At 36.5% G+C, this 13,682-nt stretch overlaps 1 protein-coding gene across 5 annotated transcripts in view; it reads left to right on the top strand.

The window, feature by feature from the left end:
• Positions 1-13,682, top strand: part of LOC580818 (AT-rich interactive domain-containing protein 1A) — a 46,522-nt gene that overhangs the window by 19,161 nt on the left and 13,679 nt on the right. For 4 of the 5 annotated variants that reach the window (XM_011682101.2, XM_011682100.2, XM_011682103.2 and 1 more), the window contains 5 exons: positions 1,471-1,506; positions 3,308-3,659; positions 4,146-4,238; positions 10,812-11,669; positions 12,011-12,144. In XM_011682101.2, coding sequence (XP_011680403.2) covers positions 1,471-1,506; positions 3,308-3,659; positions 4,146-4,238; positions 10,812-11,669; positions 12,011-12,144 — 1,473 coding nt within the window. The remainder of the gene's footprint in view (positions 1-1,470; positions 1,507-3,307; positions 3,660-4,145; positions 4,239-10,811; positions 11,670-12,010; positions 12,145-13,682) is intronic. The other variant, XM_011682102.2, reaches the window with a different exon arrangement.

The following is a 13,682-nucleotide window of genomic DNA, read 5'->3' as shown; positions in this document are numbered from 1 at the left end:
CTGCCTGTTTCTCTCGATAAAAACTCCAAGATCAAAATGGTCGATTTATTTTACAAGTGTAAATACACTGTCAAAATACTTATGACTGAACTTTGTATTTTATCTCCACGTAAACAATCAAACTCGGTGTAGAGGTTTGACAAGAGAAAAGTTAATCATTAATTGTCAAATTGGCCATCCAGCCTAGTCATACGCGAAGCCTTCACAAGCATACAAAACGATGGTGGTGCTAGCAGTTCTATAATTGAACCTGGAGGCTCTTTCTCTCTCTCTCTCTCTCTCATTACTTTGTGTAGTAGGGACTACAGTCGACTGAAGTTTGTGTAGTCAGTAGGAAAGTGATGCAATGTATAAGCTAATCTCCTTCAACTTCAAAGAATACTATTTTTTCTCCTTATTTTCATTAAGTTCTTCAATTTACCCCTAAGTATATAAAAAAGTAAAGAATTTTAGAAAGTACATTTAATGATATATCTCTCACTTCAATTCAAGTATTTTCTTTTGACAAATTTCTTATTTTTCCCTATCCAGTTTTGCTAATGTAACTTATTTGCTCTATAAAAGATATGCATTTGTGAAATAAGGAAACAAGTGTTTCCATGTATCGTATCTACCTTTTTCCTATACATTTCTATCCATTTCAATCTCCAATTACAGTAGCGTAGATTGCTAAGCCTAGTTAGAAATCCAGACACAAATTATATTATTCATAATATTTTTTTCTTTACCTAACCCTTCCCTGCTTAAAGTTACTTACACATATTATCCTTATTTTTTCAAATGAAATGAAATTTAAGAAAAACTTTCGCAGATCTTTTCTTGGAATGATTCATAATAGTTCTTCACAATGTTTTGTGTAACATTTGAAGATTCCTATTACTTCAAGTACAGTACAACTGTTCGGAAGGCTGAAAGGAAGCATGTTTTATGCAATTTCATTGACAGAATTTATTTCAATAGGAATGAAAATCAGTGGTGTGGATCATCATTATATGTGCTACTCTCTTCCCAGGTGAAGTAAATGGGTAACTGGTTAGAAGAAAGTACTGAGCTGAGCTTTAGCAGCTCAGCTACAACCGGGATAATAATGTGATCATTCGTATCAAGCATAGTAGAGTTCACTTGTAAAGTAGCTGTGCTATATGAATGGATGTAATAATAATGATAATAAAGGGATGATGATGATGATTAAGATGACAATGATAATAGTAATAATAATAATCAATATAGAATTGTTATTAAAATCAGAATTATGTAAATCAAATTTGATTTTAGAAATTAATGAGGTGAACCTTTTTCATTTTAAAATAAATTCAATGCTATCACTGGCAACTCTGTAGCAATGTGGAGAACATATCGATGTAGTTTGTAAGACAGAAACTTACAGGGATTAACAGCCTGTGTTAATACAAAATATGGAATGCATGATTTCTAACGTCATTTTATTTTGCTACCTAACATTCTTTATAGGCACTTTACGGCGACATGTTTAGAGGAGGCTTTATGGTAAAAAATGTTCATTTTTAGAATTGACTGACCCTATCTATCTAGTTTTGTATCTTCTTTTAATACTAAAATAATGATAATGATAATAATGATGATGATGATGATAATAATATGGATCATAATAGACATATGTACCTGTATATATTGCATATCACTTTTCGGTCCATATTCACTCTAATATCAGAGTTTAAATAGTTTGAGCATTATAATTGGTGCCTTTATGTTCTGATATTGTTTTAAAACTGTAGAATATAAATACCTCTACCCTGGTTATATTGAATACATTTGCTCAATGGAAGAGGAGTTCCAAAAGAAGTGTTTACAAATGTGACAACCTCCTCCCTCCCTTTCTCTCAAGATCTAGCGATCATGCCTTCTTTGAGAATACTGGTCTCAGAAAGAGTAATTAAACGTTATCCAGAGATTTTGAAAGATGAATCATATCGCTGAGCAGGAACATATCAATTTTCCAAGTATTATCTCTTAGGGACTATTGGAAACTCATTGGAAGGATTCCCACAGTTTCTTATGGCCTGTTCAGACTGCAGTAAATTTATACAAAACGCTCATTTATAAATTAACATCTGCAATGAATCAACAATTACTGGAAGAGGCATACAGACTGGATAAGGGGCATACAGACTAGATAACAATATTGTATGAAGAAACGTTGTGTAGACAAACTGGTTTTGAAGAGGGGTCATTTGACATGCCAGCTGACCGGTCGACAGCGTGTGCTTGTGATAAGCCCTTCCCAGTTATTGTACGAAACAACGATATAACGTTTGGACTAGAACTGGACCCTGATTCTTTATTGAGTTTTTGTTTGAAATGATGCACAGACCTGCGTTCCGCTGTCCAAAATTTACTTTATATGACGTTCAGACTAGGAAAAAACCGTACAATAGCTATACGTTAAACCCTGTTAGTCGGAACGCTGGTATAAGAGCCATCTATTCCAAGTAGGGTAGGTGTATATCTGCTGACTGAGATGGAGTGGGATATTTTTGGGTTAATCTAATGTGTTCCTTGTGAGGGTTTCAGAACTCATAAAGTTCTCTTGAATCTAGATCATATGAATAATAGAGAGTATATCAGGAATTTGCTTGAATGAATATTCACAAACCTGATTCTTGAGCTTGAGTATACTAGTTATCAGAGCCACAGTTCTGCATACCCAATCTTGTACATTTCCAAAATACTTAACGAGTCGATAATCCTGAGTTCTGCTAATGGAATTACATTTTGAGTGAAATTTTAATTGACTAATTCTAAATTGTTCTAAAATATTTGGATTAGCAAAATGTGAACAAACTTGCAAAAGCTTGCCAAAGACCTTATTCATGGAAGCTTTATTCTATGTATTTCTTTAACTCACTGTTGGGATGACTACAAGTTTAACTTTATTTTCAGTCTTTCTTATAACTTGGCTAATGTACATTTTTTAACCAATTTTTTTCTGAATTATCGTGTCTTTCTGTCCTTTACAGATTTTTTTAGATAACATTGAAATACTTGCCTAACAAACTGACTTGCTTATTTTTAAAGTGGACACCCATTGTTTTATTCAATTATCTTGGACTAGACAGTGCTTCACTTAGTGATATTCTCTTGATTTTTTTTTTCTTTGGTATGGCAAGGGATTTGGGAGGGGGGTTAATTAAGATGTGTCTGAATATGCTTTGTCTGGCATTGATGGTAATATCTTTGGAATATCATCGTAGGTGTGTAAATTACCGTTTTTTACCTTGATCTGCTATACACTCAACCATTCTGCATTGCTATTCTCCCCTCACCCCAGGACCTATCAGGATCATTAGATGATCTTCCTACAGGATGTGACTTCAACAGCCAGTCATCGGCGGCGGCAGCGGCGGCAGCAGCAGCAGGGACAACAACCGGCTCAGCGTCTGGCAACAACTCCAGCAGCCACTCCGCCTCTAACGCCGCAAGTAGCAGCTCCAACAACCACAGCGGCAGCGGGGGTTCATCCACGTCGACCGCTCCACCCCTCTCCCCAGCCACCTCGGTGCATTCGGTACACTCGCCTCACGTGCACCCTTCCGTCACGGCCCTCAGACCTTCGCCTTCACCCGTAGGATCACCTGCAAGCCATATATCACGCTCTTCTCTGTCGCCAGCTAGTGTTCACGGTGAGTCCAGCCGTCATCAAAGTTGCGAACTGCCCTCCTTTTATTGACTCTCTCAATTTCTACTATAACGTAGGTTCATCTGTTTCACTTGCAAGGAAAATGATGCTGTTACGTGCCTATTTTCTGTGGCTTAGCCTCAATTCTAAATGACATTTGGATGAAAGGGAGGGATTGCATTTAACTAACCTGGCAATATTTGTAGACTTGAACGAAGGTATTGGTAATATTTAAGCTTGCAGGCTAGGCACAGAAAGTCATTGCGCTTCTTATCCTTCTTGTGGATGTCGGCATTGATGTATTTGTTAATCAACGCATCTCAGTGATTGAGATAAGCGGAAGAAAAGGGGAATTTACATAATTTAAAAAAAACACCTGAAGAAAAGTTCATATTTATTAGCAAAAGTTAATAATTCCTTCAAAAGTTAATGGATATACCTCGTTTAAAAGAAGACTTTGTCTGCGCTTCATTTGTTTTCATTATATCAGGTGGGTCAATGACTCCTCAACCGTCTCAGCCACCCTCGAATACACCGGAAGCTCCTTCACAGACTCCACCATCAGCTGCTTCAGAAACCAGAGGTTAGTATCATATCACATTGTAATTTCTCTCTTTTAAGATGAGCTTTTAGTTTTGAGATGAGCTTTTAGTTCTGAGATGGGTAGTCCACAATCTACCAATCTAACTTTGCTACAGTATAATATATGCAGGTGAAGGTTACGACCAGTTACATTTAACTCTTTATGTGCTATGGATTAAAATCCTGGGGGTGTTTCATAAGGACCAAAAATTGACCTAAGTTAGACTCAAACTATGGCAGTCCGGCCGTTCATGCCACTGGTTGCTCTCACCATTGGTCTCTCAAGGGAAGTGCAAATCGTGGTCAGGAATCTAGAAAATTGAAATTTTTGGGGACAGTTCGTCTTTGAAGAATAAGATTTTGATTTAATTTAAGTTCTTCTGAAGATATTTTTTTCTTCTCAAGAATGATACTATCAAAAAATGTAGATTTGTAACCATGATTTGCACGTCCCCTGAGAGACCAATACCAGGAATGGTGAGAGCAACCAGAAGCATGAATGGTCTTGCGATAGTTAAGTTGATCTTAGTCTTTGTGAAGCACCCCCCTGGACTACCACATTGTTTTGAGGTAAATTGTACGTGTGACAAAAGTGGATTGTGGCAGTCCATTATTAATTTCATTAGTTCTTCAAAGTAGGTAAAGGGTTGAATATCAATGTTACTAGTTACACTTAACAACTGAATTATTCATACCTCTTGTAATTTTTTGTAGTTTTTTTTGTGTTTAATGTGTTTTTCGTAACTCAAGAATGAATGGTGGATTGGTTGAATTAGGGCTTGAATATTTATATAAACATGTAAGCTTTCTCAAGAAACATAAATCAATTCTTCTCGTATTTTAAGAATTACAAAACTTGGTAAGCATATGAATAATTTAGTTGTTGACTGTATATTATGACAGTCTTTATGGTGATAGGTACAGTGCACATCCCAATATGCAGTTGTTTAACCACCCTCTCTTACTGTCGTGCATTTGTAAACCATGAAAGGGGCAGGAAGTTTTAAATCAATGAAATCATATCCAGGCACATGGGGTAAAGATTCCAACTGCATGCACAATTTGCACTAAACACACAAAGTCCACTGTGTACATGAGAATGTGTCTAATTGATCGGTGCTGTTATATTTTCTTTGAAAAATACTTCTTATCGGTTCTTGAAGCTAATATGCTACATAGGGTATTAGATCCTCACAAACATTATTACATCTTCTGTTTAGAGCCAGATGAGCATTAACTACGTGTAAAATTGTACAAGTTAACTCCTCTGTAGCTCCAAACTGACAATATTTTAAAGTTTGGTTCTGATTTTTTTTTTCAAAGTGGGTGGAAGCATGATTTGAAGTTGACTTTCCCAGACCCAATGTACTTACAAACTAAACACCTCAAAAAAAGTTCTGCAATTCGGGTTTGAGTGTTGACATCTCTCTTGTAAGTGTGTCATCAGACTTGAGTTTGGTATCATTGGAAGGCCTGATGTAAGTGTGGATCCAGTGCAGGGTCGAAGCACAGAAAAGGATGAACTGGTGGGCGGATATCATGTGCGCATCCCTGATAATTTACTCGCTCAAATCCTGGACTCGATGGAGCTTACTGGTATGAATTCTTTCACTGAAAGATTTGGATAGCCACAGAGTAAAAGAAGATTTCTTGCGCGTGCCATAAAATGATTGCCTACAGCAGATCATTGTGGTTTGTTTAACGTAAACATGTGTAAGCAATACATTTAAAAAAAAAAGCTATTGAGACTTTTTTTCTGCTACAACTTTCGTTAGATTTTTTTGCAAATGCGTACTTTCCAATTTAAGTTTTAAATTTCTGTTTTTCTGGTTGCACCATTCTCTTTTCTGTTTTTCTGACAGATTTTGAAAGATTATTTGATTTCATTTTTGGAAGAAATATTACATTAAGGGTATGCTCTACTGTTCAAGTTGTGAAGCCCCTTTCATTGCTTTGAATGGTGATGATGAGTGTTGTGAAGAAGTTGATGCATCTGGTAATAATAATATCACCTCGTAAACAAACGGCCAATGAGAATGAGATAATTTCCTGCAACTACTGCAAATCTAAGTATTTGAAGATTGCCCTCTTCCTTGGGGTGAGTTCTTGCATAGTATCCTACAGAAAAATGTCTCTGTTTCTCCATTGCTCTGCATGGTATGAAGATGGTTTGGTTTTATAATAACAGAGATTTTATTAAAGCCTGGTGAGTTCTTATCATTAAAAAAAAAAAAAAAAAAAAAATGTATAAATTAATTTTTGTCGGGGGGGGGGGGGGGACTGTTGACCCCCTCTGATATAACCTGTATAGAAGAAGATGGGAGATGTGCATGAATTGGTATGGGAATGAATGCCAAGGTTCTTCATCCTTTCATCATTCTGTTCCGTTTTTCAAAGGGTACAATCAGCATGGATTGAACTCTGGTAATAGCAGTGGTACCAAAAATCAAATAAAGAGAAAACTTAACTTCGCCTGACCTCACCTATACTTCTCCTCTTCCTCCTCCTCTTCCTCCTCCTCCTCCTCCTCCTCCTCCTCCCCCTCAGTTCTTTCTTTCCCCTATTCCCATCCTCATGCATAATGCATCTACCCTTGATCCCTTTCTTGATCCCTTTCTTGTCCACATCTCCCTGCAACCTTGCCCTTCTGGTAAAGCATCTTTCGTTTCCATGATGAAAAATGGAATAAGATGTTGCCGATCATATGTTACAGCAACACTGCGGAACCTTGTTTTTACTAGTGATTTAAGAAGAAATTGAAGATGCTTACCCTGTTTTGTGTGGGGCATACTTGAACCAGTCTTTCTGTTTGTGCTCTTTTTTTCTTCGAATTTAAATCATTGTTGGTAATGAGTTGAAAACTTTCATTTTTCTTTAATTAAAAACAAAACAAATTCACCCATTTGTTGAACAATAGTACAGCTATTCATACAAAAAGATACAAAATAAAAAAAATGTACCCATATGTTGAACAATGGTACACGGTGAGCTATTCAAACATGAACATACGGCATAGTATGTCAAGTCAAGTGAACTGATGTCTGTAGAGATAGCTAAAGGGTGAGGAGGGATGGAAATGGATTCATGCTAAGCTACATCAGTTCAAGTGAAAATGATGCAAAACCCGACTGTTACAGTGATAACAACTATATGAATCTTTCATTCATTTTTGCATTGGTTGCTGCAAATCTGTTTGTCCTCATTTATTGTGCAAGTGAAGAAGAATAGGAAGGCGGGTTTGGGACTGGACTTGATCCTAAGCACATAGATATGTATCATTGGCAAGAGGCAAGCTGGAATTAGGTTACTGGTAAATGTTGTATTTGTTACTAAAAAGTAATGAAATAAATCAAAGTTATGTCATTGATTGTGTTCAAGAAGAGCAAACTGCTTGTTACAGTGATAATGACTACCGGTATATATGTAAAGCTCTCAAAACATCAAGAGAATTTCTATGCAAATGTGACTTATTATTTCATAAAACGTCATTTAATGTAACTGAGAATTTAAACAAAAGAAATGAAAGGTTCTAAATTAGAGCTTGGTTGTAAATAATGTTTAAACATATTTGTAGTGGAGTTTGTAATTGCCCCTATCATATGTAATGTATTTTGGCAGAGTTATAGGATTAGGTATTTTATGTCACATTAATGAAGTGTAGAAGATCAAAATGTTGTGCTTGAAGAACCACATAGTATGGTAATTAAGTAACGTTTCTTACAGTGAAATGAAAAATCATTTTTATCAATGCATCATGATGCCAGATTAAAGATATCCTACTTTTTTTGTTGGTACTGGAGAGGTTTGTAATAAATGCATCAAACTTGGGTAAAATTAAAATAAAGGAAATTTGAGGGAAAAAAATATGTTTAATAATAAAAACTTCCAAAAGTTTTTAAGCCTTGAAGATCCCTCCAAAAGAGAAACAAAGGTCATTGATGTGGCAGCTAGGTTTAATTGACTTTATGGCTTCCATATATGTCTTGGTCTTAAACATCAACCCAAATCAATATAACATGGATTTTTAGATATTTGCAATTTCTATGCATGATCTTTCAATTTTACTTGCATTCACAAGAGTGGGATGGGGATTTGTGATATTGATAAGCAATAAGAATGGGCGAAATACTGGTCAGTGCGTAATGTGACGTGACTTTGTATCGTTCTTCCCTCTTGACAGGTGGGATGGGCGGGGGCCCGCCCCAGTATTGGGGCTACCAGGGCCAAGGTGGCGCTGGCGGCACTGCTGGTGGTTACTACAACCAAAATATGAGTCATTATAACCCACAAGGTGAGACTCTCCCCAGAGTATTGCCCATATTGTCTTCTTTTGTTTTTTAGTTTTTTTAAAATCTAAATATGCTTTTTTGACATTTTTCTGTTTTTGCTTGATTGAAATGAATACTGAATGTATTCCCCTTCCTTTCATCTGTGTGATAGTAATCCATTCAGTTTTTTATCTTTTCATTTGAGTATGTTCATTTATCCTCATCCGTAGATAAAATGAATGTTGCTTGGTTCAAATGAACTCATTTTTTTTTGGTGGTAATCTTGAGTACTGGTTATAAATGAAATTATGTATTTTTACTGAAGAAAAATTAAATACATGTTTTGATATTAAGACTGTTCCTCTCTTAATTTGGTTTATCTTAAAAAAAATTGTATTTTTAGAAGGTCTCACACTCAAAAGTTAAAATTTTGCTTTCGAGAAAGTTACTTTCTGTTTCTATTGATTCATATCATTGAGAAACTTACTGAAGAAATCCTGAATTTCATTCACTGTTTCTCAGATCAGCACTCCATATTACCTTTCATATGTTGAGATGTTTCATAACAAACATGACCATGGCATAGTTTGCTGCTTTAATAGTTTGATGTGCCAAGTAATTGCTTGCTTGATTGAATGTGGTAAAACCCTTTTCCATGTAAACTCCTCAACAAATATTCTGCGATTCAAGTTTGAGCATTAGTATCTTTCTTGTTACTTCATTATCACACTTGATGTTGGTATCAATGAAAATCCTCTTTATTTCCCTTTTCAATGAAACCCAATTTATAATGATTATGCAATCTTCTTATGTGCAGTACATCTGAATATAAGTCAAAAGTGAAATGTTGCAAAATGCATTGGTTATAGTCATTAAAAACACTCCATCTTTCAAACAAGTAAAGAAGTCGCTATTCAATTGACCGTAACAATGCATTTTGCAACTTTTCACTTTTTACCCAGCCCCCCTATTCTGGCGTACTGCAGGTTTCATAATCATCATAAATGTGGCGTCATTGTAAAATGAAAAGATCAGGCTTTCCAATGATGATGGTATAGTTACAATTCAAGTATGATGGTATAGTTACAAGAGAGATGTCAACAATTGAACCTGAATTGCAGAACTTTTTTTTTTGGAGGGGTTTAGTTGTAAAAAGAGTTGTGGAGAAAATGTTGAGACATTCATATTCTGTATCGTTTCTATCTGTAAGGCAATACGCAGTATTGGTTTTGGTACAATGATCTTTTGACCAGATAATATAATATACCAATGTACTGTTAGTGGTAGATTAGTAAAGCAATTGCTTAAATTTTAAAAGGAAAAAAATAACTAATGTGATTGGACTTGAATAGAGATATTTCATTTAGTTTGCCAATTTCTAAATTACATTCTCTGTATCTGAGTTGTTTCTTTCAAGTGAAATTTTGATTGCTTTGTCATCAGCTACCTTAATTGAAAATGAAGCAAATTTTTTCGAGAATGTTAAGTATTCTTTTGGATCAAGTGTTTTGAGAATGTTAGCAGCATCCTGTACTTATTTTGTGTAGTTGAGACTCAATATTGTAGGCCAAGAAATAACAGCCTACATTCCCCTTTAATTGCAGTGATCAGTTGAGAGGCTAAAACAGTTATTGAAACAAAAGAGAGAAGGGGGGGGGGGGTAGTAGTAGATCTACATCATATTTATGTAAGGATTGAACCATTACTTCTAGGTCATTGTAAAAGAGGACAGTTTTGCTGCTTTGGAAGTTAATTAATTAAAGATTTTTCATAGCTTTATCAAAGCCCTTAGTGTTTTTACTCTTCCTCTAAAAATCCTGATTCATTACGTTTTGCTCTACAGTGTAAGGAAGTTGATTTGGCTCCAATTACATCATTTATTCATATAACCTGTTTTTTGTTAGAATATATTTTTATCATTTATTTTATTGTGTATAAAGTAGTTGATGATCATTGTTAGAATGAGTATCATATTCTGATTATGCATGAGATGTAGACGGAGAAACAAAAAGTTTAATATACATGTATTTGCTCGTTGTGAGTACAGTACACAATAGCGATTCCGCTTTGATCATATAGGATGTTTACTGCTTCGACATGTTTTAGTGTTAGTGCTTGTGTGAAAATTGTCATAATTTTTTCTGTTTCTTAAGTAGATCTGACATGGCTATCACTTCAGACGTAGAGGCCTGGACTATGTATATTGATAGTTTTCCATATCTTGCTATGTGTCAATAAAAATAGTGAGTTATGTTACCTCCAATGTCCAGTGTTTTCAATTGTTTTGCTTCTTGTTCTCTTTACAGGTAATTATGGAAGGCAGACAGGGGGGCCACATGCATATGGTAGTCATCATGGCAATGTGCCGAGCCCTGCACCAAACAACTCTGGCACTATGAGTTACGAGCAACGGATGCGAAACAACAACAGCAGTAGTGGCGGTGGCGGTGGTGTAATGAATATAAAGCTGGAAAACAACTCTCAACACGGTGGATACAACTCAAGCAACATGCCCAATGCTAGCCATGGCATGGGAGCTAACAATCAGTCGGGAGCCAACAATATGAGCCCTAATGTAGCACGGGGTGGACCAGGTATGAGCCCTACCTATGGATATGGATCCAACGCCCAAGGGCAGATGCAAAGGACAGATAGCGTAGGCTCTGGTCCTTCTCCAGGACTCTCACCTGGTCCATCTCCAGGACCAGGACCTGGTGGTGTGGGTATCGTCGCAGGAGCACAGGCAGCAGCCGCGGCTGCAGTTGCCGCCGCAGCCAATTCGGCACACCTCACCAAGACGAGGAACCAGTACCCTTTGAACCAGCAGATGCAAGGGCAGCAGCAACCCCCTCCACCCAACCCCAGCCAGCAGCAGCAAGGTCCCTACCCAGGGTCGTTCCCCCAGCAACAGCAGTGGAACCAGCAGCAGCAGAACCAACAGCAGCAGCAGGCAGCATACAGGCAACATCAACAACAGTACAATCAGGGCAATGGTCCCCCGTTTCCTGGTGGTGGTGTACCACCAACAAGCGCAGACCAAACAAACTTTAACCAAATGCCTTCTTCAGTGCCCAATGATGCAATGCATGGCTACATGCATCCTAGTTCTGGCAATCAGATGCCACCTCATACAGCTGCAACAACGATAGCCAACACCAATTCAGGTATGTGGGTCCATATCGGTGTCAGTTTTAGAATTGAAGGGTAATTTGTCAACAGATTGCTTAGGTGTAAAGAATAGAATATAGAGAGGAATAAGTTTTGTAGTAGATAATTTTATTCCCTGAATTGCACAGTTAATATATAGTTAAGATATATATATATACATATATTTTTTTTGCTGCTAAAACTTATTTATTTTGCCAAAAAGGTCAAAATATAAGAATGGCATTTGACTGATGTTGTTTTTCCATAACATACAACCAACCCTTTCATATTAAAATTCGCTTTCATCATTGTATTCATTACTTCCTCCCACCTCCAAAACGCACTACTGGGACTACAGGTACCAACAGTACGTCGGTTACCCAGAGCATCACAACTCCAGTGGCGTCCTCCGTCAGCTCACTAACGCCCAGCACGGCCAGTGAATCAAGTAGAGACGCTGGCACTCCAGGAACCCCTCAAATGATTATCAAGGTACATTTTCCCCTCTCCATCTACAGTATTGCTTGAAATAAAGTAGACATATTAAAGATAAACTTGAGTTCTGGTAAAAAAAAGAAAATTAATTCTCACAGAATCAAACAAAACTTATATTGAATGTTCAAGATTACAAATAAATGACATGTGCCAAACAATTTTGGAAGAAAATGTATACTGGCTGAGTAATGAGCATAGAAAGACAAGGAAATCAAGGTAGTACCAGCCCCGACACCATGTGTGTTGTCCCATATATAGCTTTCCATGTACAGCGCTTGTTACTTTACCAAGACTCGGTCAAATTTATTATGATTTTGATGACTCGAGAACCTTGTAGTGCACACCAATACTTACATGCTATATGATCCAGGGAATAATTTTCCTGGTATCGCATCGCAATTTGCTATGCATTTTTGCATGACTGCTATACAAAATATCTTTTGTGTAGCAGTTTTCTTCCATAGAAATGTACAGAATTTCATTTTAAATATTCATCCATCGGCTGAAATTGCTAATCAAAAAATTTGAGGAAAATTATTCCCTGATGATCAACTGTTTCTGATCCTTTCCACACCTTTTCTTTCACAATGCAATCGCATTACCAGTACTAAAGTTTATCTTTAACACCAAGTCACACCAAAGTCCATGGAGTAATACATGTAGTCATACGTGACACAGTGTGAGAGTCTACTTTATTTCAAGCAATTCTGTATACGACAACAAATAAATCTTAATAATTATAGGCATTTTATTGTGCTTTCTATCCAGAACTTCTATTCCAAGGGGCACAAGGAAAATAGGAATGTAACAAGACTCCGAAATGAGTGCGTTATCCTTGTGTCAAGCTTTGCTTGAAAAAACAAATAGTTCTCAACGTTGATTTCAAACTTTCTAGGATGGAGCATAGTACTAACAGTAATTTGGTTTTGGTTTTCCAGAGGCGTGGTACAGTGCATTTAGTTTTACGCTCCTGCATTTTCATTAGACACAAACTGGAATTGAAATCATCTGTTGGATTTGAAATTTCAATCTTATTGAGGGCACTAAGCCAAGACATTGTTGAATAACAGCATTATGACTAGCTCTGTGGAACCTGCATGATATATAACCACTGCATATTAGTACCTAAATAATATAATTATTTTAACCAATAATTAATATTTGTTGGACTTTCTATTTAAATTGAAAAAAATTTGATCTGAAATGTTATTGTGTACACGGGCAACTATGCACACCAGCCTATCTGTGTCAACCTTCTCAAACCCAATGTGATGGTTGATAATGCTGTGTGTGAGAGATCACTTCATGGAGGTTAATTAGCGTTCAGTCTGAAGTATTCCACAGTCTGGACGTCAGTCCCCTCTGTACAATCATCTTCTCTTAGAATTTGTCGTAGTTAAGCTGATACAATAATGTACTTAAGTGTTTCTATTATGTATGTTTTCAAGACTGTAGTCTTCTTTTGAAAAAAAAATCAGAGAATAGAAGTTAACAAATGAACTGTAGTAGATGTATTCATTTTTTTAAAGAAAATA

This window comes from Strongylocentrotus purpuratus, unplaced genomic scaffold, assembly GCF_000002235.5.
Source record: "Strongylocentrotus purpuratus isolate Spur 01 unplaced genomic scaffold, Spur_5.0 spur5_scaffold_21, whole genome shotgun sequence".
NCBI classification, from domain to species: domain Eukaryota; kingdom Metazoa; phylum Echinodermata; class Echinoidea; order Camarodonta; family Strongylocentrotidae; genus Strongylocentrotus; species Strongylocentrotus purpuratus.
Note: the sequence above shows the minus strand (reverse complement) of the source record. Positions and strands in the feature narration are given on the sequence as shown.